The 25,798-nt window shown below is 34.7% G+C and overlaps 1 protein-coding gene across 4 annotated transcripts in view; it reads left to right on the top strand.

Annotated features, from left to right (window-relative positions):
* Nucleotides 1-25,798, top strand: part of slc25a13 (solute carrier family 25 member 13) — a 97,090-nt gene that overhangs the window by 25,323 nt on the left and 45,969 nt on the right. For all 4 annotated transcript variants that reach the window (XM_088651524.1, XM_088651522.1, XM_088651525.1 and 1 more), the window contains 5 exons: nt 1,520-1,659; nt 8,120-8,266; nt 10,598-10,736; nt 18,987-19,080; nt 23,418-23,502. In XM_088651524.1, coding sequence (XP_088507650.1) covers nt 1,520-1,659; nt 8,120-8,266; nt 10,598-10,736; nt 18,987-19,080; nt 23,418-23,502 — 605 coding nt within the window. The remainder of the gene's footprint in view (nt 1-1,519; nt 1,660-8,119; nt 8,267-10,597; nt 10,737-18,986; nt 19,081-23,417; nt 23,503-25,798) is intronic.

Here is a 25,798-nt window from a genome sequence, read left to right as displayed (position 1 = left end):
TTTTATTAATTTATTAAATGTGAAATAATATAGTATGATCAATTAATATTATATATTGGCAATTTTTATTTTAAACAGTCATACACATTGACTGGTTAATTTTCGATTGATAAAAAAGCAATAACAGTAATAATAATAGTAATATTAATATTAATAATAAGAAGTATAAGAATAATAATAAGAATAATGATAATAATAATAATACATATTAAATATATATATAAAATTCCATTAAAAATTTTTTTTTGCTGCTTGTTTAGTTTACCTAATTATAATGAGCTGAATCAACACAATTCTTGAAGGCTTTTCTGAAATAACTTGATAGTTTTATGTTCAATCAACTTAAAGTTGTAAAAACAATTAAGTTAACATAATTGATTTGTGTTGAGACAACATTAAGGGATTGTGGGGAACCCTGCATTTTTTACAGTGTACAGATCCGAATTAGTATGTACATTTTTTTTTTTTTTTTGCTGTTTTATAAATATATCTTAAGCCTTAATTCCTACTTTTTGACATTGGCTGTGTCGAAATTGCCTACTACTCAGTGGGTACTGCATTTGAATTTAAATGCAGGTGTTATAAAAGTGTGTTCTATACAGTATGAATGTGAGTAATGAATGGAACTCGGATGTAGTATATCCGCCATCATGTCATTATCACGTGACCTACCCTCATCAGTTATGTCGCTTCACTCCCATTCATGAATTCTCTTGCAGTGCATCATGGGATTGCACAGCGTGCATCAGACACTTCAGAATCTAGGCGGAAGTAGTAAGTCATCAGGGTACTTCTTACATACCTTACATAATTCTTACATAATTTTTGTCAATTTAACAATTCAATTAATCTTTATTGAATACATATCTATTATATGTCAAAGCAGCTTAACATAGAATTTCTATTAAATTGAAACTGTGTCCATCCAGTTATCAGTTTTAGTTCAGTTTAGTTTAGTTCAGTGTGGTTTAATTTTCACTACTGAAAGTCCAAGCACTGAAGAGCAAAGTCCCAAATCCCAAATCAAGCAAGCCAGTGGCGACCCCCAAATTACAATCTTATCAATGATCAAAATGCAGTACATAGTGATAATAATAATTATTTGTGTGTGTGTGTGTGTGTGTTTTCTTGTTTAAATACAAAATGGTACACTACAAAAAGTGATTTGTTACTATACAATGAGTAAACCCATTGCCTTATAAGTGACAAGTTGATTTAAAAAAATGAGTCAACCAATTGTAACTTGGAACTGTAAGTCAATAACTTAATTTTTATAAGTATGCATGTAGTTCATTTACTTAATAATTTAAAGACAATGGGTTTATTCGCTTTTTTAAAAAGCTACATATGTACTTGTTTTGCTGAAGTCAACTAATCAGTGTATCTGAAACCTCTTTGTTTCTAAATAACTTTACCTTTATTTTGACCGGTACCATCATCAAAAATCACACAATGCATGTTTTGTAACTCAATCCACTAACAATGAGATTTCTAAAACCAGGCTTATCTCTTATTTCAGAGGATGTGAAACAAGTTTTCACTCAGACCACAATCCACCAGCACATCCCCTTTAACTGGAACTCCGAATTTGTTCAGCTTCACTTCGGCGCCGACAGGAAGAAGCACCTGAACTACGGGGAGTTCACTCAGTTTCTGCTGGTGAGTTTGACTGCTGTCTAATTTCTCTCTGATCCACTTTGCCCCCCCACGTACACCAAAACACGCTCGCTTTCATACTGTCCCCGTCACGCACTTCCCTTCACTGCCACAGAGCACAGATCGATGTAATGTCTTGTTTGCTATATTCCGTGCCCGGTCTCGTCTAGATTGACACACAGTTCTGGGCAGCGTTTCCAGCAGCACAATGAGGCATATTGACCTAGTTAGTCATTAATGAAACACTGGAGTTATATTCCGACGCCAGCATTTGTTTCTCATTAGCTGACGTAACCTCAGTGCAGTCTAGCGATTCCCACTAAAACAGGTAAAGAAGAATAGCAGTATTCCTTTTGTATTTGTAGCGTGCAAGACATTTTCCAATATAGCGTCTAGACCTGAGAGTGGGCAGAGTGGGTGCAAAGGGTCGTCCGTGCCAAGTCTGCATCGACGCTCGCTATATCTGAATGAGCTTTTTATATTAAACTTAACTTGGACCAGATGGGTTTTTGGAAACGGCGAGAAACACGCAGATATTGTGTTTGTGGCCAAGACGGGATTCATTTTGTTTTTTGGAACTCGAAAATGATGAAAAAACACATTTCCTGTTTCATTTATTTAATTTTCTTTGAATTGGCAACTTAAAAAAAATAATAAATGGTCGTTCGGAGTCATTTTAAAATCCATAAAAGTAAACTGTTAGATTGTATTATCTGCTTTAGCAGTCACAAAATGTCATGCAGCGGTGTAAAAATTTGAGGTAGAGCTGATTTTAACATCATCAGAACATAACATCAGATCTACCGCAAATTTGTGTGTGTGTTTATACAGTTGAAATTTCCCCCCAATATTTGTTTGATGAAAAGAAGATTTTTTTCAACACATTTCTAAACAAATTAATTTTAATAACTAATTTCTAATACTAATTTGAGGACAACACATAATATTTGAATAGAAATTTTTCAAGATACTGGTATTCAACAATTGAAAGGCTTAACAAGGTTATTTAGGCAAGTTAGGCTAATTGTGGGGCAAGTCAAAGTATAATGATGGTTTGTTCTGTAGGCTATCGAAAACAAAATCTTAAGGGGCTAATAATCTTAAAGGTGCTGTTTGCAAGTTTTTGACTTTTCTAAGGCAAAAAAATAAATAAATAAATAAATATATATATATATATATATATATATATATATATATATATATATATATATATATATATATATATATATATATATATATATATATATATATATATATGTTTGCAGACATTTAGGAAACATGCTAAGTTATCATTGTTGTTTATCTGAAAAACAATGCTGAAGTCCGATATTCTGCTTTGAAAATGTTTTCCGGAACCTCTGTCTTTGTTTTGATTCTTTTAACCCATCCAATGCCAGTTTAGCCAAATGCACCTGTAAACTAATAAACTAAACAAACAAACAAAAAAGAAACCAATACTGTGAGGCTTCCCAGCAGGCACAGGATGTCATCTTGACTTCAGATTGACATTGTATCCCAATGTCGTAGGGATATTGCATTTTGTTTGGAAATGAAAATCGGGCTTCATGTCAGGCTGATGTCAATGACCAATATCCAACCTAAAATCAACCAAATATCATTGTGTAATGATGTTACAGCTTGACGTTGTGTGGATGTTACCACTATGACGTCTAACAGATGTTGGATTTTGGTTGGCATACCTGACGAATCAATGTCAGTATTCATTCATTCATTTTCCTTCCGCCTAATTATCGGGTTGCCACTGCGGAATGAACCGTCAACTTATCCAGCATATGTTTTACACAGCGAATGCCCTACCAGCTGCTACATGACGTTGGTTTAAGATGGCTCGACGTTGGATTTTGGTCACTTTTCAACACAAACTAAAATCAACCAAATATCAGTTGACATCATTACTGGACGGCGGCATGTTGGTGCAGTGGTTAGCACTGTGACCTCACAGCAAGAAATTCACTGGTTCGAGTCCCGGCTGGGCCAGTTGGCATTTCTGCGTGGAGTTTGCATGTTCTCCCTGAGTTGGCGTGGGTTTCCTCCGGGTGCTCTGGTTTCCCCCACAGTCCAAACACATGCGCTATAGGTGAATTGATGAACTACACTGACTGTAGTGTATGAGTGTGAATAAGAGTGTATGGGTGTTTCCCAATATGGGGTTGCAGCTGGAAGGGCAGCTGCTGTGTAAAACATATAGATAAGTTGGCAGTTCATTCCGCTGTGGCAAACCCTGATGAATAAAAGGACTAAGCCGAAAAGAAAATGAATGAATCATTTCTGAACGTCAAAATAACATTGTCCTTAGATGCTGGCTAGACATTGAATTTTGGTCACCTGATGTCACAAGCTAAATATAACCTAATAATAACACCTTATGACTTTGTGTGCCTGATGGATATACCTGACAACCCTCCAGTTTTTCCCAGGATTTTCGCGTGTTTTACAATTCTATTCTACTATCGTCATGTAAAGATATTTTCCGGCATTTCTCTCGTAATTTTAGTCTTTCAATGAGGGGTGGCAGTAATATATGCAACACATACCGCCAAACCACCAGGGGACTTTTGTTTTATTTAGGCATGAAAACACTCTGAAATAAATATGAAAATGGCAGGATTCCCTTTCTTTTCATTACAGGTGCCGTCGCGCCTCCTATACAATCTTCAAAACAGTCATATAGCAGTGCGTGACTGTCAGCTGACGCACTCCATATTGATAAATAGACGCAGTTTCCCAAACAAATTCTGTACACGTGTTTTAAAGTGGAAGTCTTGATTTTGGGTGCGTGTTTGAACACGCGTATACACATAATTAATAATAAAAATAATGACATCTAAAGAGGTCGAGCTTGGTGGTTGTATTTTAAACACAACTATTTTTGTTCTAAATGAGCATAACAAGTTAGGAAAGCAATCGAATGCTTTCATTATAATGTTAGATGTGTGCATTTTTAAAGTGATACCTCTGTTATCTAATGTAATCAATTGAAAAATCGAAATAAATGAGAGATTCATTCATTCTTCATTCATCTTTAATCTGAATGTGTAAGTTTTACAGTGAAGAAAAGATAATGAGGTTTGATAACTTGATTCTATTTCTTTATAATAGCTGTTCATTTTAATGAGCTAAACTGTTTGCTAATTTATTGGCTGCTAATGTATACTATTTATTTTTTCTTTTGTAAATAATAATAATAAAACATATTACTGACCGTTTAACTGTTTGTTTACAATGAAACAGCTCCAGATGAACTTATTTGTTGGGGGGGATAAATTAAAATCCCTTATTTTCACATCCCAATGTTGACAGGTATGCTGATGGGTTGATCCATACTGTGAGTACTTCATGACACCTCTAGTAAAAAAAAATCACCTAGCAGATTCACATATGACAAAACAGGCTACAGATTCAAATGTACAGTCTCAATGAAACCCACACAATTATTTTACTTTCCTTTATGAGTGGATGCTTTCCAACATTTCACGTCAGCATGACCAGCTACAATACAACATGTCGGAAATCTGGCTGCATTGTCAGAAACGATATTACTGTCATAACCAAAGACCCAACATCCTGCAATTTCTTTAACCTGAACATCTATGAAGACTCGGCCGATATTCTCGTTTAAATGCGCTTTTTAATGCCAGCAGCGCTCGAGCTGAAATAATTGACCCAAGCAGAGGTGGCTCATCAACTGTTTTTTTATTTGAATCCAAAGACAATTAAAGGCACAATAAATGCCATGGTGGTTTCAATATTGGCTTTTCGGAGGTTCTGTTCTTCTCCTCCCTAAATAAAAACCATGCTTTTGAAACACTCACAGTTGCAGTAATTTAAGGTTTTAAGAGACTAACTGTAAACTGTAAGGTTCAGAGCCACAATTATTATGCAATTCCACATGCTTGCGGCTGAAGCAGCACAATGCTGGATCAACTGCAGCCAGATATTATTTTCCTCTACCTCCGCTCTTGTTTTTATTTATTTACTGTGCTACTGGCATTTCCGTTTGGCTTTAAACATTGTTTGTGTGTCGACGAAAGTCATGCGCGAGACTAAATAGGATTTTCCATGTTTTTCCAGCCTCTGCTTTGATGTGATTTGTTAATATTCAAATGCAAAAAATAGGTTAATGACTGAAATTGCAGACAACATTCTTTAACTGTATTGTTGCTGTATTTTTTATGAGGACAGTGACATTTCAATAATATCAGAAATAGGTTAGCATGGAGTCTGACATTCAAAGCTTTGACATTTTCTCTAATAGTGTTTTTTTTTTTTTTTTTGCTTCCATAAGAAGACACGTCCATTCGCACAACAGACCTATATTTCCAGTGTTTTGTACTGGTGGTTCAATTATGTGGAGATGTGAGAGAGAAAAACAACTCTCTGTAAAAGCCTGTGATGTGTACCAAAGTCATTCTCGTCTCCTGATGTGATAGCAACCGTTTTACAAATGCACAATTGACTGATTGACAAAATGTCTTTCTGTCAGGTGTCTTAAAGCAGATTTGAAATAAACAAAGATGAATGATAAATACAGTAAGGTTTGTTGGATTAAGTTGCATTGACAAACAATGAAAAATACTTTTGCTATAGTGTTTATTAATTATTACCTGTTATTTTTTAAATAAAATATCAGGGAAATGTCATGCACTATTTTGTTAAGCAGCTTTGACACAGTCTACATTATAAAAGTGCTATAGAAATAAAGATGAATTGAATTGAGTTAAGTTTTTACTTGAATAAATAAATAGGATTATTTAAAAATAATAAAATAAATTTTTGATCCATAAAAGCACCTATCAGCTCTTGCACTAATAATACAAATTATTTGTAAATAAAATATGTATTATATATTTTATACTACAATTTGACGCATTTTAATTTAGATCAACATTTACAAAATTATTTTGTCGCTTGTTCAAACTAGACATGGGCTGGTATAACATTCTGACGGTATGATAACCTTGAATAAAAATACCATGGTTACACGGTTTTAAGGTTTTGTAATTACACCTCTAAAATATATTATTTTTTAATTTCTGGATGAAAAACTACAACTTTTTCCCCTTTGAATACAATATATTGATTTGAGAAACATTTAAAACATTTAGGAGCAGTAAACATGCCAGGCTAAATGATTCAAATGAATCATTGACTTCTGCTGTTTTCATTAGGTTCAAAAACTCTGATTTCTTTACAATTTAAGATGACATCTTTGGATATCTTTTCTGCTGGAGATACTGTTATTCTAAAAAAAAAAAAAAAAAAAAAAATCTTATATAAACCAGAAAATATATAGCTGGAAATTTTGCAGAAAATTTAGCCTGTTTTAAAACTTTGACTTTTCCAAACCATGATATACATTGAAAACGGTTATTGTCCCATGTCCAGTACAAACTACTTTAAAGTTTACTTTAAGTACTTTAAAATAAGCTGAAACAACACAATTCTTGATATATATCTTTGCAACAGCTTAACTATTTCATGTTTAATCCTCTTAAATTGAAATGGAACCCTAATTTAATTTAATTTAATTTAATTTAATTTAATTTAATTTAATTTAATTTAATTTAATTTAATTTAATTTAATTTAATTTAATTTAATTTAATTAAATTTAATTAAATTTAATTAAATTTAATTAAATTTAATTTAATTTAATTTAATTTAATTTTATATATGTATTAATTTCCTTACTTATAATAATTGTAACACTTTAGTCAATTAATTTAATTTAATATGTATTAAATTCTTAACTTATATAATATTTTTAACACTTTAGTGAATTAATTTAATTTAATATGTGTTAAATTCCTAACTTATATAATAATTTTAACACTTTACAAGGTTTCATGAAATTAAACTTCTTTATGAGGTTTCATTTCATAACATGAACTAACAACGAACAACCCTTTTACAGCATACATTAATGTTAATGCTACATTTATAGAATTTAAAAACTAAAAGTTGTATTTGAGATTATTGGATACTCACAAAAGTATAATTTCCGAAAGCTCCAGGGTTTGTCATTTTTATAAAACATATTTTTTTGCAGTTGTACTCTTCAATGCACAGCATAAAAACATAAAATCTGAAAACCTTCAAAAATAAGATCATATTTTGCAATTAAACTCAGAAAAGAAACATGTCATAGGCACTTGATGTCTACAAATGCATTAACGAATGCAAAAAAAATTATTTGAGCCTTATTGTAAAGAGTTACCATAATCTTCATATTGACATTTTTTCAGCAGTCTGAAGCCGAGTTTACTTTTTTTAAAGCAATGCATTTTTACATAATGAAAACCAGCTGTACAGCTTGCACCTCACTTGGTTCTAAAATCACATGCATGTAATTAATCAAGTATTTGTTTTATTTTCTGCAGTACGAATCCCTCCAATCCAGCATTGGCAGCACTCAAACACTGACCGACGTTCACTGTGTTGCAGGAGATGCAGCTCGAACACGCCAGACAGGCTTTTGTGCAGCGGGACAAGGCCAAATCAGGCACCATCACCGCCCTGGACTTTAGGGACATCATGGTGACCATCAGACCTCACATGCTCACTCGGTTTGTGGAAGAAAGTCTTGTCGCAGTGAGTTTTTCAGTCAGTGTTTTTACTGTATTCACATGAAGTCAGAATTGTTAGCCCCCCTGTATATTTTCCCTTATTTTTTGTTTAACGGAGCGAAGATTTTTTTCAATACATTTCTAAACATAATAGTTTTAATAACTCATGTCTGATAACTGATTTATTTTATCTTCGCCATGATGACAGTAAATAATATTTCGCTAGATATTTTTAAGACACTTCTATACAGCTTAAAGTGACATTTAAAGGCGTAACTAGGTTAATTAGGTTAATAAGGCAAGTCTAAATTGTATAATGATGGTTTGCTCTGTAGACAATCGAATAAAAAATATTGCTGAAGAGGGCTAATAATATTGACCTTAAAAAGGGTTAAAAACATTAAAAACTGCTTTTATTCTAGACGAAATAAAACAAATAAGACTTTCTCTAGAAGAAAAAATATTATTGGAAATACTGTGAAAAATTCCTTGCTCTGCTAAACATCATTTGGGAAATATTTGAATAAGAAAAAAAATAATTCAGAGGAGGGCTAATAATTCTTACTTTAGCTTTATAAACCACCAGGAGATATTTGTTAGCAAGGTGTTTGTGCATGAGAGGTCTGCTTTTTTGCAAACTCTCTCATTTTCTCCACGGTTTGTGCCTCATAAACCTTGGAATTCTGGGAGATGTTTGTAAACACTTCGTTTTGGGGTCATTAGAAATAAATTAAAGACGACGCGCCAGTCTATATACTCAATCCTCTAATTTAGATGCCTTGCAAAACAGGACTAGAGGTATAAACACTTTATTCCATCAACATAAAGGTTTATACTTTTTTTGCGTCCGGGTTTATGCAGGGTTTTTACAAATGACATGTTGGTTAAGGAAACTTCAGAGCTGGTCAAATCTTTTATTTTTTTTTTGTGGTCTCTTCAGGTAGAGACATCATTTCTGCAAAGCACACAGCGCCATCTAGTGTGAGATGATCTATAATTTATCAGGCTCAACACACTGAATGTGTTTGAAAAATGTTGAAAAGTTCAGCTGCTTAAAGGGGTAGGGATACTTGTTTCAAATGTGTTTGACTTTCTTTCTTCTGTTGAACACAACTACAGACGTTTTAAAAAAATAACTGTAACCATTGGCTTTCATAATATTTGTTCTTCCTACTGTGAAAGTCAGTGCTTACAGGTTTATTACAGAGATCATTCTTTAAAACTATGAGTTAAACACAAATGAAGATATTTTGAAGAATGCTCTGTAAAAAAACCTGTAACCATTGACTTTCATAGTATTTGTTTTTTTCCTACTGTGAAAGTCAGTGCTTACAGGTTTATAACAGAGCATTCTTCAAAACTATGTTGAGTTAAACACAAATGAATATATTTGGAAGAATGCTCTGTAATAAACCTGTAACCATTGACTTTCATAGTATTTGTTTTTCCTACTGTGAAAGTCAATGGTTACAGGTTTATTATAGAGCACTCTTCAAAACTATGAGTTAAACATTGATTAATATTTTGAAGAATGCTCTGTGATGAACCTGTAACCATTGACTTTCATAGTATTTGTTTTTCCTACTCTGAAAGTCAATGGTTACAGGTTTATTACAGAGTATTCTTCAAAACTATGATGAGTTAAACACAAATAAAGATATTTTGAAGAATGCTCTTTAAAAGAAAAGCTGTAACCATTGACTTTCATAGTATTTGTTTTTCCTACCATGAACGTCCATGCTTACATGTTTATTACAGATCATTCTTTAAAACTTTGATGAGTTGAACACAAGTTAAGATATTTTGAAGAATGCTCTGCAAAAAACCTGTAACCATTGACTTTTACAGATTTACTTTTATTACAGATCATTCTTTAAAATAACTTTATATGTGTTCAACTCATAATAGTTTTAAACCACTTAAGGCTGAATAAATGAGTAAAATTATTCATCTTTGAATGAAATATCTCTTTATTATTAATCAAAATAAGTCACACAGGCTAGTTTTTGTTTTTCTTTCTTGCATTTTTTTTCTTCTTGAGCAGCAAACATTCTGTCAGATGCTATTTAAAGATTTACCTCATGTTAGTTTTCCACTTTATATGTCCCTCTTCTCATAAAAGAGCTTAATTAAAAATGGCCCTGAAGCTGGAATTAGCAGTGTGCGTCTCTGCAAAACACATGTATTTATTTAGCGCTCTGTGGGGTGGAAGTGCTAAAGATGTCGCCGCGCTGGAGCTCCATTCATGTTTGGCACTCAGTCGAATTCTCAGCTATTTATCACCTCTGTCCCTCATAAAAGGATGTCTTAGTGCAAATCTCTTTGCGTGTGTGTGTGTGTATGTGTGATTTTGCAGGCAGCCGGTGGCAGCACGGCGCATCAGGTCAGCTTTTCTTACTTTAATGGCTTCAACTCTTTGCTGAACAACATGGAGCTCATTAGGAAGATCTACACCACCCTGGCAGGCAACCGCAGAGATGTGGAAGTTACTAAAGGTTAGTGTTTTTTTTTTTTAGTCCTGTTTTGTTTTGATTTATCCTTCCTCCACTGATTAGACTGGATTTGCCCCAAAAAACACACAAATACCCATAATGCATTTCTGCTGGTGAGTTTGAGTGCACTCAAGAATTTTGCTGCTTGTTCAAACTATGTATTCAAAATGAGTTTAAATGACGTAATTCTTAAATCTTGTTTGGGGGGTCAAATTAATTGTTTTATGTTCAATCCATTTAAGGTGACGCGGTGGCGCAGTTGGTAGAGCTGTTGCCTCACAGCTAGAAGGTCGCTGGTTCGAGTCTCAGCTGGATCAGCTGGCATTTCTGTGTGAAGTTTGCATGTTCTCCTCGTGTTGGCATGGGTTTCCCCCGGGTGTTCAGGTTGCACAAGTCCAAACACATGCAGTATAGGTGAATTGAATAAGTTAAATTGTCCGTAGTGTATGAATGAATGAGTGTTTAGAGATGGAAGGGCATCCGCTGCGTAAAACACATGCTGGATAAGTTGCCGGTTCATTCCCCTGTGGCGACCCCGGAATAATAATGGGACTAAGCTGAAAAAAAAAATGAATGAATTAATCCATTAAAATTTGTAAAAACTTATTTAGCTCAAGCCCAATCCCAATTCTCAATTCTACCCCTTAGCCCTTCCCCTTACCCCCGCGTTCACGTGAAGGGGAATGAGTGTCCCTATTCTCTTTAGGGCCTACTCGCACTATGCCATTCGTACTGTGCCCAGGCCCGTTTCCCGGATCGTTTGAGAAGTGTGAGTGCGCTGAATCGGGCTCAAGCACAGTTCACTTGGCCGGCCCTGGCCCGTTTGGAAGAGGTGTGCCTGAGTGCGGTTCACTTGGGCTTTGGCACGGTACGCTTGTGTGTGAGTGCAAAACGCGCCAAAGCCCGAAACCGAAAGCGAGACGTGACTTTTACGGGGCTGTTTTATATGGATTTTTTAATCATTCTTACTGCTCAGTGAACGCAAACTGCCGTAGTTTATTAAAGATGAGAACTCCTCAAAGCAAGACAGGAACGCGGCTTCAGCAGACCTCCTCATTCCTGCAGCACGAGAGCTTTATGATTGTTTTTGAGCGCCAAAAGTGGCGGATCTGTTCGGCGAAATAGCGTGCTTTGGCCTGGTTCTAGGCAACTGTACCTAGTGTGAGTACGGCCTTAGTGTGAAGGCCTAGGGCTAAGGGGAAGGGCTAGATACCCCTTGAAACTGAGAATTTTCAGGACCACACTCGAAACCAAGGCGTTGGAAAATTTCCCACAATATAGCAGCTACGACGACAGCATAGCTGCCACAACATTCTGTCACTCAATGACACTCGAATACCCTGTCAGAAAAGTCTAGTGGCTGGGAATGAGCTCTTTACAGTGTCTGCTATAATATTAATGTTGTTTTCGTGTGTTTACATTGATGAATATGGCCAAAGTGTAAATGCCCAGTACAGTTATGAGTTTATTTTATAATTATATCATTATGATATAACAGGATATCGTTGCCTTCAGGGATTTCCTGAAGAAAAATACCCAAAATAACGCAACTGGAATAACTACAGCAGTCGTGATTGTCTGATCTCATATGAAGCAAGAGATTGCGATGACATATGATGACGTGTGCTGGTGTTGTAGTGCTGTCTTATTTCTAAGGGGTAAAATTTGAAGCCCTTCCTGTTACCCTTGGCCCTTGAAACAGAGTGTGAAGGGGAGGGGGTACAAAAATAGAATTGTGATTGCCTTAATCAGTTTGTGTTGGGACAACATGAAGGAAATGTGTTGAAGCTAGCACTTTTTCACAGTGTGAGATGATTTTTTGCATTATATTGGTGATTTACTATAAAGAAGTATAACATTATAATATTTAAAAAAAAAAACATTGCTCACTCTTTTTTCCTTTTTAGAACTGTCAAAAGCACAACATTCCTGTTCGTTTCCTACTTATTTTATAATTGTGTTCTGCTCTTTTCAAACAGAATTTTAGGTAATTATGTATTATGTGTATTTCAGTGTAAGTGTATTTTTACAAATATTGGTCCCACTTTATATTAAGTGTCCTTAACTACTATGTACTTACATCAAAAAATAAATACAATGTACTTACTGTGTTCATAATGTATTTGAGAACACTTGTGGTGCTTTTGAGTTGGGATAGAGGTTGGGTTATGGACAGGTTTGGTGGTATGGGTAGGTTTAAGGGTGGATTTAGGTGTAAGGGATGGTCAACAGTGTATTTACAAATGTAGTTACGAAAGTTAATTACAGATGTAATTACATACATATGTTTAATCAAGCATAAGTACACAGTAAATACATGTATTACACAATAAGTACATTGTAGCAAACTATTAATTCCTGTGTAAGTACATATTAGTTAAGGCCACTTAATATAAAGTGGTACCCAAATATTTAATCTTGCTGAACATTTCAATCAGAAAAAAAGATTTTTTTTGAATAATTTATATTTTTGTTTACTTTTTTTTCTCTTTTATGCATTAATATTATTAAATCATGCATAAGAAATAATAAAGCAATTGTTTTGAAAAAATAAGTTTTCAAAATAAATATGAACAACTCAGATTAATACCCAGGATTCATTTAAATTTTCATTTATTCATTCATTTTCCTTCAGCTTAGTCCTTTATTTATCAGGAGTTGCCTTGCAGCCGCAACCCAGTACAGGGAAACACCCATACACACTTGTTCATACACTCACTCATACACTACGACCAATTTAGTTCATTCAATTCACCTGTATGGCATGTCTTTGGATTGTTGGGAAAACCGGAGCAGCTGGAGGAAACCCATGCCAACACGGGGAGGACAGGCAAACTCCACACAGAAATGCCAACTGGCCCAGCAAGGACTCAAACCAGTTACCCTCTTGCTGTGAGGCAAAAGAATATTTTGAAGAATGCTCTGTAACAAACCTTTAACCATTAACTTATAGTGTTTGTTTTTCCTACTGTGAAATTCAATGCTTACAGGTTTATTACAGAGCATTCTTCAAAACTATGGTGAGTTGAACACAAATTAAGGTATTTCGGAGAATAAAGCCATCGTGCCTCCCTTAATTAATATTCAAACTTATTAACTTCCAAGTTATTAATTAGTATGATCTTTACATTTTAATAGTTTCTATAATCTGAATTAAGTTTCTTTTAGGATTTTTTGAAGATTTTTTATGTTTTTGCAAATATGTTAAACCTTTAAAAATAACACAATGAAAACAAACAAATGAATGCAATTGAAGACAAAATTATTCGCCTTTCTGTACAATTTGTATTTCTTTTAAATATTTCTCAACTTGACTAATTGATATTAATATTATATTTATATAAATTTATATTATAAAATAAATTTATATTAATTAATTCATTTAGTCTTTGCCATGATGACACTACATTATATTTTACTATTTTAAAACCTTAGTATTCAGTTTACAGTATAATTTAAAGGCTTAACTAGGTTAATTAGTTTAACTAAGTTAAGTTAATTAGGTAAGTCGTTAAACAGCAGAAGTTTGTTCTGTAGCTAATCAGGGGAAATAAATCCTAAGGGGGCTAATAATATTGACCTTATAATAGTTTAATTCCTGCCAAACTAAAACAAATAATACGAAGAAAAAGCATTATAGGAATTACTTGGAAAATATCATTGAAATATATCATTAAAATCACTTGGGAAATAATTGAAAAAGAATTACTAGAGCAGTTACTAATAATTTTGTCTTCAACAGCAAATAAGAATAATTTTTGTTTTTAATAAAATATCTATTTATCTGACATATTCCAGCATTAATACTACACTATACTAATTAGTTATGTTTAGCTCATTTAAGGACAGTAATTATGAAAACCTGCCAATAGCCCACCAAGAGCTGCAACAAAGCCCTTCAAAAAAAACCTCGGCTTGCGTCTCCCTGACCAACTGCTGACCTGTGAAACAGCACTCATAGTCTAGCTGCAGTGGAGCTCTGCATTTTGGACACACACTCAGGCTGAACACACCCAGCCGGCGATGCTATCAGGCCTGTGGAGTCCAGAGCCGGGGTGGAGAGCCCAAAATCCAGCACTGCTGTTCCCACACTGGCCTCCGCCGGGAACTGTGCGTGCCGATTTCCATGTCTACTTCTCCTGTTGACCCTCAGCTGATTGGTTCCGTATGTTTCCAGCGAAGCACAGTTTAGTCATTGCAACAACCATCGTTTGCCACCTGGGGAAAATAGGGAAAGAAGAAAGAGTTTGTAGAAAATATGGTGCTGTCAGTCGATTAAAAATAGAAAAGAAAAAAAAAAGATTAATCATAATTAATTTTAAACTATATAAAGGTGATTGATATAACTAGTGCTGTTTATCACCCCCCCCCCCCCAAAAAAAAAAAAAAAAAAAAAAAAAAAACAGTTAATCAAAATCGATTTCAAATATTACTGTATAATTTTTTAAGGTGAATCACATTGACCTTGTCATATTTTAACTTACTTTACATTGCATTAAACTTATTAATTATAAATAATTCCAAACTGTATAAAGGTGACTGATATATAACTTGTGGTGTCAATTGATTAAAAAAAAACATTTCTAAAAAAAAATCTTAAATTAAATGTGATTTATTTCCACTCTGCAAAAATAATTAAATAATAATATTATTTTTTAAGGAAAATCACATTAACCTTTGAAGTCATTTTTAACTTGCATTACATTGCCTTAAACTGACCTAAAACATCTCATATGACTTAAAAATAGGAAAAGAGGAAAGAGTTTTTATATGTAGAAAAGGAAGAAAAAAAGAAAAAAGAATCAATAACCATAATTATTCTCAAGCTGTATAAAGGTGTAAAGGTGATATGTATATATATATATATATATATATATATATATATATATATATATATATATATATATATATATATATATATATATAGTGTAGTTTATCTATTAAAAAATAACAAATCAATAAAATTTATTAAATTAATTTATTATTTATTTTTAGGGTTAATCAAATTAATTATAAATAATTCTTTACATTTGTATAGCGCTTTTCTGGACACTCAACTCACTTTACACATTTTTTGGGGGGAATCTTCTCATCCATCACCTGAATGATGCAACAGCAGCCATATTGCGCCAAATTGTACACCACACACCAGCTGATTGGTGGAGAGGAGACAGAGTGATGAAATGAATTATGAAATGGAGATGGTGAAGAGGTCATGATGGATAGAGGATTATGGGATGTTGTTCTCTGCTTGAATTTTAATGTTGAAAATTCAACTCTACAGTTTAACAAAGTGACTTTTATTAACATTTTAGTATTTTGAAATAATATAATGGATAAGAAATAATATATAGAGAAATAAATCTGTAAAGTAACAGAAAATACCTGCAGTTTATTTCAAGGTTTTTGTATCACAACATACAACAGCAACCCAGACAATATAGCCCTTTAAACTATTAAAATGTTAATAAAAGTAACTTTTTTTTACTTTTCAAGGTTAAAAGTTGTTGGAAGAAAGATCAAGCTTCCATTATGTGATTCAAAAGCATAAATAAATGGGAAAAAATAAAAACATGAATCACAAAATACAGAAAACTGCAAATCTACAGATTTTTTTTTTTATATTTGTAGCTTTACCAACCCTAAGCTCCACCCCTTACATATTTTTAGCAGCGTTTAAATGGAAATATTAAATGCATACATTGACACTAATTTGGACAGCACTAATAAAAACATCCAACATATTTTCAGGCCATTCTTAAACAAAAAAAAACTTCAACTTCATGATTTCAGAGATATTTTCCACTCAGTCAAGTTTTTGCGAAGTTAAATATGATTTTTGGCAGGTGTAACGCTCTTGGCGGCTCATCGCTCACACTTATCAGTATCAGTGTTTGTTTTTAGAGGGAACTGAAGAGACCGATGCCCTGCGTGATCTTTGATTGAAGCGTTTCTTCACACTTCACAGCATGTTTAAGGCCGGGGTAAACTGAGCCGGCCTTCGTTCAATAGGGCTCTGTGTAAGAACACTTGCTGCCTTTTTCAGGCCAGTCACTTTATACCAGTGCAGTGGGAATCCCACTGTTAACCGGCCTGTGTTCAGTTTGCTCATTACCACTCTACACTTAACCTGCACAACCAGCTGATATACAATACACACCGGGTTTAATAAATATTTCATTGATTTGTTTTGCTTTATAATCATGTTGGGATGTGTTTGTGTAATAGCTCATTAATTGAAGTGTTATAAATAATAAACGGACACTTCTATATATTTGTACAGTGTTCACATGGGTTTCCTAGGGGTGCTCTGGTTTCCCCACAATCCAAAGAGATGCGCTATAGGTGAATCGAATAAACTAAATTGGCTGTAGTGTATGAGTGTGAATGTGAGGGTGTATGGGTGTTTCCTAGTATTGGGGTGCAGCTGGAAGGGCATCAGCTGCGTAAAACATATGTAGGTTAAGTTGGCGGTTCATTCCGCTGTTATAAACCCTGATAAAGACACTAAGCCGAAGGAAAATTAATGAATTAATGAGTTTGTTTAATCATTTTTGATCTGGCACCATTAGAAATCTTTTGTAAATACTTTGTAAAATGAATATTTTTTTCTGTATCATACACTTTTTTGGGGGCTGAATTTTGTTGATTAACATGTATACCGTTTTAGCATTAAACTTATTTTTTTGCTATCTTTGTATAAGTAAAGCAAATTCTGTTTCAGATAGAATCTATATTGTTTTTGGATGATATTATTTAAGACTAATTAAATACGTAGATAAATTCCATTCTTCTTTATGTGAGTATTTTTGGGAATTCTGATTATATACTGAGATTATATGAGCATGATCTGATATAATATATTATTCTGAGATTATATGAGCATGATCTGATATAATACATTATTCTGCGATTATATGAGCATGATCTGATATAATATATTATTCTGAGATTATATGAGCATGATCTGATATAATATATTATTCTGCGATTATATGAGCATGATCTGATATAATATATTATTCTGAGATTATATGAGCATGATCTGATATAATTTTTTATTATGAGATTGTATGAGCATGATATGATATAATATATTATTCTGATATTATATGAGATTAATGAATTAAAACTAGGTAAAGTGCATCAAGACATACTCTGAGGTTAGCATGAGAAAGCCTGTTTAAAGTAGTTTGTTTAGTTTGCAATAGTATGAAAAGATAGATAGATAGATAGATAGATAGATAGATAGATAGATAGATAGATAGATAGATAGATAGATAGATAGATAGATAGATAGATAGATAGATAGATAGATAGATAGATAGATAGATAGATATGGATGGATGGAAGGATAGATAGATAGATAGATAGATAGATAGATAGATAGATAGATAGATAGATAGATAGATAGATAGATAGATAGATAGATAGATAGATAGATAGACAGACAGATAGACAGACAGACAGACAGGTAGATTGAACTATACATTGAACGATAGAACAATGGATGGATTGATTAATTGGTTGATTGATTAATTAATTGATTAGAATTGATCGTGTTTCAGGTTTAAGTATTTGAGGAAGGGTTCCCAGGTAGCAAGCGATTTTCTATTAGAGTTGGACCTCATAAAGCAGAGCCTTGCCGTTTATTCATTAATTACTCTTTCTTCGGCTTAGTCCATTATTTATAAGGTGTTGTAAAAAAATTAATGAGTGAAAAAGAAATGTATATTTCCACAAAGGGGTTGCCACAGCGGAATGAACCACCAACTTATCCAGCATATGTTTTACACAGCGGATGCCCTTCCAGCCACAACCCAATACTGATAAACACCCATACACTCTCACATTTCCACTCATACACTACGGGCAATTTAGTTTACCCAATTCACCTGTACCGCATGTCTTTAGACTGTGGGGAAAAACGGAGCACCCAGTGGAAACCCACGCCAACACGGGGAGGACATGCAAACTCCACACAGAAATGCCAACCGACCCAGCTGGGACTCGATTCAATGACCTTCTTGCTGTGAGTAGACAGTTCTACCCACTGAGCCACCGTCTCGCCAAGAGCCTTTCCAAATGGATGATTTTTTTACAGTGTACAGTTAAGATACTTTTTTCAGAAACATTTAAATTGTTAAACAAGAGCGGACAATACATTTTGAAGCCTTTGTATTTGTTTGTGAAACACACTCATTGCTTTACTTCTCAATATTAAAATCACTCCGTGTTTTCTGCCTTCTCCAGAAGAGTTCATCATCGCGGCGCAGCGGTTCGGCCAGGTGACCCCAATGGAAGTGGACATCCTTTTCCAGCTGGCGGATCTGTCAGAGCCGAGAGGGTGAGTCTGAGTCACCATGAGCTGAATCACCGTCTGAGAGCCTCTTCCCATCATGTTCAGCCATAACACACTTCAGCTCGAGCCCTCCAGCCGCTGTTTGACTCTTCTGTAATTACATGCGAAAAGTTTGCTGCTCTCTCTATTCTCAGTCTTGTTCTGGCAATTGCATAGTTGATGATACATGACTCTTCTTATTATTGTACAGCGGGAGGTTTTGAATGCAGTCCAGCTCGCTCCAAATTTTTTGCAGCACATTTTTCTTTGCTACTGTAACCAGTGCTTGGCTAGGCACACAAATGAAGGACTTAAAGGGATAGTTCACCCAAAACTTTAACTTTACTCACTGTTTACTTACCCTCATAAGTAGAGTTTCTTTTTATTTATGAACAAAAAAGGAGATATTTTGAAGAAAGCTGAAATCCTGTAACCATTGACTTACATGATATATCATCAACTTGGAATTGTAATCTGCAGTCTGAATGATTTTGAGATAATGAGCTTCAAAGTTTTTGAATTCCATAAAGCAAACAATTGCCGATATGTTTTTCCTACTATGGAAGTCAATGGTTACAGGTTTTCAGCTTTCATTAAGATGTGCTCTTCTTTGTTCAGCAGAATAAAGAAACTCATAAAGGCTTGGAATCAATTGAGGGTGAGTAAATAGTAAATTCTTAGTTGTGGGTGAACTATACTTAAGTATAAGTACAGATACCTGAATAAAATATTACTTCAATAAAAGTATAAAGTACTTCTTCTTAAGACAAAAGTACTTGATTTTTAATGTAAATAAGTATTAAAAGTAAAAAAGTACTTAGTGATTTTTGTTTGTTTTGTAAGAAAATTTGATACATTAAAGGGCACCTATGGTAAAAAAAAATCTACTTTTCAAGCTGTTTGGACAAACATGTGTGTAGGTATAGTGTATAGACCGTCATATTGGGGTGATATAAACACATCTAGTCTTTTTTTTTCAATATAACATCATAAAAACGGTGATCCAATTGGAGCGGTTTTCAGACTGACCGCAACTTGACGAAGCAGTGTGGTCCCCTCGCCCATCGAATTGATTGACAGCTGCGTATTAACTTGTCCCGGTAGTCACGTGTATAATCATTTCAACAAGACAGGACGTGCGCAAAGCAACCGGTAATAAAAGGTCTGTTCAGTTTGCTAGGATCATCAATCATAATCAAATGTGATCAAGAGTGAGCTTTAATAGTTTAAAATGTTTTAAAACAGTGCATGAGTCTAATGAAGTACAGCGATTCACTTCAGATTCACTTCATCAGTACAGCCTCGTGTCAGAACAATTATAAAAGAAGACGCTTTAATCCTGCTTTGTGGACATTAAATCGGGTTTATTTTGTACGTTAACATAACAGATATCCATACAGAAGTGGAAATTAAACTGAATCCTGTCACATTTGTGTGCAAATAGAGTGCAAAGCTAAACGCGCGCGATGTCTGTCTGTCTGTCTGTCTGTCTGTCTGTCTGTCTGTCTGTCTGTCTGTCTGTCTGTCTGTCTGTCTGTCTGTTTGTCTGTCTGTGTGTGTGTGTGTGTGTGTGTGTGGCATGTAGAAACGGTGGGCGGGGAGGAAGAGCCTTAAAGGCGCAGTACAACAAAAACACTACCTGATGCAAAAAGGTAAAAGATAGCATATTATAAGAGGTATAATACAAAATCTGATGGGTGTTTTGAGCTGAAACTTTACAGATACATTCTGGAGACGCAAAAGACTTATATGAAATCTGAAAAAAGTGGTAACCCAGGTGCCCTTTAAACCGTGATACTTTACCCAAAAAGGAAAATTCTGTCATTTACTGATCTCCACTTGTTGTTGTTCTTGAGTTTCTTTCTTCTGATGAAAAGAAAAGTTGGAAACCGGTAGCCTATAGCCCCTTTCGCACATACAGACCTTTCCATAAAATTTTCCGGAAAGGTCTGTATGTGTGAACAGCCCCTTTTTGAAAATTCCAGTAAATTCGTCCAGCAATTTTCCGGAAAGAGAAGTTGTAACATTACCGGTAATTTGCCGGTATTCTGCACTGTGTGAACGCAGAAGGAAGATTGCTGGAAAGAATGCGTTCACGTCTAGAACGCACTGACGTGAGACGTCTACTTTAGCCAATCAGAACAGTCAGACGCATTCACATTCACGCTGTTTATGAAAAATAAAAGCCTTTGAATATTCTTCCAGGCACATTTAGCTGCTAGTTGTTAGTCAGATAATGTTTATATGTTCTTTTCCTAATGCCAACTGTGTAAAAATTATTGATAAGATGCTCATGATAAACCGCTGTTTGTTTAGCTTCAAGCTCTGACGCATGTGTAAATAAAGCAGCCAGTGAGCACCAGCACACACACATATAATGAACATCTCAACATGCGAAAGTGTTCTTCCATATAATTTATCGTAATTGTTCACAATACTAATCCATCCACAGAGTTTGTAATGTAGTCAAATGTTTACAAAGCCGTTTAGAGGTAATTTCTGGTTAATGATGTCAGAATTTATCGGTATTTTGGAATGGATGTGTGAATGGTCTTATCTGGAAAAATTCCGTAAGTCCTTAACCGTGTGAACAGCGCTTTTTTTAATATACCGGTAAAGTCGTTCCGGAAATTTTCTGGATATTTACTGGTATTTCTGTGTGAAAGGCACTTTTCACTTCCATAGTATTTGGAATGGATGTCAGTGGCTACCAGTGTCCATTCATTCATTCATTCATTCATTTTCCTTTGGCTTAGTCTCTATTTCAGAGGTTGTCACAGTGGAATGAACCCCCAACTATTCTGGGATATGTTTTACTCTGCCCTTCCAGCTGCAACCCAGTACTGGGAAACACCCATACACACTCTTTCACACTAATACACTACGGCCAATTTAGCTCATCCAATTCACCTATAGCGCATGTGTTTGGACTGTGGAGGGTAACCAGAGCACCCGGAGGAAACCCATGCCAACATGCAAACTCCACACAGAATTGTCAATTAGCCCATCCGGGACTTGAACCACCAACCTTCTTGCTGTGAGGAAACAGTGCCAACCACTCAACCACCGTGCCGCCTGGTATCCAACATTTTTCAAAATATCTTATTTTGTGTTCATTGGGAAAAAAGAAACATAAGGATTGGAAACATATAGTGGAGTGGAAACGGTGGGCAAATTTTCATTTTTGGTTGAAGTATTGGTTTAAGCACTGCTAATTATTTCAAATAATTTCTGTCTGCAAACATGAAAATAACAAAATACACCATAAAGTCAAGTATATAATTATACATTTGTTATGCAGTATTTTAAATACTGTGACCTGGAATTCTCAGAGAGGCTTTTGTGGTTAAATAAAAAAAAAAATAAAATAAAAAAAATAATAATAATGAATAAACCGCAATTGTGCACTGCCAAATTTTAACATACAATATAAAAACAAATCTCACATAGGAAAAAAATGTGTTCGAATTTGAAGAAGAACACTATTTAACTTAGTTTTAATTTTATTTCTGACCCCGTTCAGATGTTAATACACAGATATGGACATATCCACATTTAAGCATTTTATATAGTGGGCTTAAACAGCCCACCCTTTTCCAGTAGAATAAAGAGTTAGTTCATCCCAAATTGAAAACAACCTCATTAATTTTTTCCCCTCGTTATGCATTCTTTCTTCTGTTCAACACAGAAGAAGATATTTTGAAGAATGCTGGTAGCATGCATCCATTCACTTCCATAGTAGGGGAAAAAGTACTATAGAAGTCAATGGGAATTTCTTCAAAACATCTTCTTTTAGAAAGACAGAGGAAATAAACTATAAAAGGTTTTGAACAAGTGAATGGTGAGTAAATGATGACACAATTTCCATTTTTGGTGTGAACTATCCCTTTTAATCTATAAGAAACTGTATGATTTTCATGTACATTAACAAACCTTAAAATTCAGCAATTAGTAATTAATAGTGAAGTAAAAATACTAAGTTGATGGTACTGTATATACTGCAAAGCTCTTTAAAAGTAATGAGATTGAAAAAAAATATTCAGAAAATACCCATGAAGCTTTCAAAAAGCCAAAAACATCACATGAACATTCCGGAGAAGTCATGACCTTTGAACCGAATCATTACGCTACTGGGTGGGTCGTGATCAGGAATCATATTTTTTGATGTCATTATTTTTTTTCTTGCAATGCGATACTGTAATTACGCAACTCTCTTTGAGTCAGGATGGCGAGGGCACACTATACATCACTCTTTCTCAGAGATCTTAGAGATGTTGTGCTTTAAAAAAAGAGCTGGATAGAAAAATCTTTAATAATGCCTGCCTGTGTTTTGCTTTACACAGACGGCTTGGTTTAGTTGACATCGAGATGATTGCACCTCTGGAGGAGGGAGCGCTTCCTTACAACCTTGCTGAGATTCAAAGACAGGTATGTTTCAGATATAGACCTGGGAAAATGGATGGATTGTTTTGAAACTCTGTGAATATGTGATTTAATAAAAAAAGTGGCTTTTATACACACTGGAATACAGTAGTGTGGAATACACCACCTGAAAAAAGTCTTGTTGTCGATCCCAGTTGCAAAAGCAACAAATAATAACTTGACTTCTAGTTGAACATTTGGAAAAGTGGCAGAAGGTTGATTTTTCTGATGAATTATCTGTTGAACTGCATCCCGATCATCATAAATACTGCAAAAGACCTACTGGAACCCTCATATTCTCACAGAAAAAAGTTTGGTAAAGGAAAAATCATGGTTTTGGTTACATTCAGTATGGGGGGCGTGCAAGAGATCTGCAGAGTGGATGGCAACATCAAAAGTCTGAGGTATCAAGACATCTGTGCTGCCCATTACATTGTAAACCACAGGAGAGGGCAAATTCTTCAGCAGGATAGCGCTCCTTCTCATACTTCAGCCTCCACATCGAAGTTCCTTTAAGCAAAGAAGGTCAAGGTCCTCTAGGATTGGCCTGCCCAGTCACAAGACATGAACATTATTGAGCATGTCTGGGGTAAGATGGAGGAGGCATTAAAGATGAATCCAAAGAATCTTGATGAACTCTGGGAGTCTTGCTAGAACGCTTTCTTTGCCATTCCAGATGACTTTAGTCATAAGTGATTTGAGTCACTGCAGAGATGTATGGATGCAGTCCTCCAAGCTCGTGGGAGTCATACAAAATAGTAATTATTTTTCCACTGCACCATGACTTTATATTCTATACTGGACATTATTTCTGTTAAGTGACAAGACTTTTGTCTGAGCAAAGTCAGACCTTACTGTCCCAATTAAATGATAAAAAATCAAGGCATGATCATATTTTATTTAAGTAAAATAAGTGTAATCTAGAGGCCTTTGCCTTTCCTATAAGCCACTTCTGATACCAAACGATCAACTAGAAGTCAAGTTATTATTTGTTGCGACAAGACTTTTTTGGTAATGTATACTACAGATACAATAAACGGTGCCAATAAGAAAACTACAATTTTAGTCAAATATGAAAGAGACTATGACATGTGTTTCAATTCTGATTTTGTACCTATTATTACACTATAACTGTTCAACTGTTGTGCATAAAGAGTTATAGTCAGAAGTATTAGGAACATTCGAAAAAAAAAAAATAAATAGATTGCTTAAGGGGGCTAATAATATTGACCTTAAAATGTTTAAAAAAAAAATCTTAAATCAAATAAGTCTTTCTTCAAAAGAAAACATATTATAGGAAATACTGTCGAAAATTCCTTGCTTTTTTAAACATTTGGGAAATAAATACATATATATAAAATCCTAGGAGAATTTTGACTTCAAGTACATATTGCATATACTTTAATAACAATAGGTTTGCGATATATTGTGCAGATATACAATCAATATAATTTTATATGTATTTTATAATTTTTTTATTTAATTGCACTTTTTGGATTCAAAAATTACAATTTATTTTACTTTTATACTTACTCCCTGGGCCATTTATATCTAAGTTGATATTTAGCCGCAACATGTTGGTGTTTCGTAACATCTAGTTTTTATGAGGTGAGTTGTTAGTCTAATGCTCAACCCCCAACCTGGAGGATCAGGACATACACTATGGACAAATTAGCTTTCCCAATTCACTTACAGCACATGTGTTTGAACTGTGGGGGAAACCGGAGCACCCGTAGGAAACCCATGCCAACACGAGGCGAACATTTAAACTCCACACACAAGTGTCAATTGACCCTGCCGGGGCTCAAACCAGCGACCTTTCTTCCTGTAAGGCGACAGTGCTACCCACTGCGCCACAATGTGACTTTTTACTTTTAATGCTAGATGAAATTACATTTTGAGAGCTCGTGTTCATGAGTGCTTCAGATCACAGCCTCATTTCCTGGATTTTTCCATCAGCTTCTGAGCTTTCGGCTTCACTTTGACCAGAGCAATGAAAGCAGAAAACATCTGAATCTGTCATCGACACACACACACACACACACACACACACACACACACACACACACACACACACACGCACGCACACATATAAAACCCTGTGATTGAAACACAAGCCCAGCAGTCGAGGAAACGCATCAACATCTGACGATGGCGAGATGAAAATGAAAAAACACACAAAGAAGAAAGATATTATATTTCTGTTTTATCAGAAGTTCTGCCTTCAAACTCACTGAGGGCAGAGTTTTTTCCTCCGTGCTGGGAGAGTCGAAGCGGGGGCCCGGGACAGAGACGCCAGTCC

This window comes from Danio rerio, chromosome 19 (assembly GCF_052040795.2).
Source record: "Danio rerio strain M-AB ecotype USA chromosome 19, GRCz13ab, whole genome shotgun sequence".
Lineage (NCBI taxonomy): Eukaryota > Metazoa > Chordata > Actinopteri > Cypriniformes > Danionidae > Danio > Danio rerio.
The sequence above is the reverse complement of the archived record's forward strand: the minus strand, read 5'-3'. Positions and strand labels throughout refer to the sequence as shown.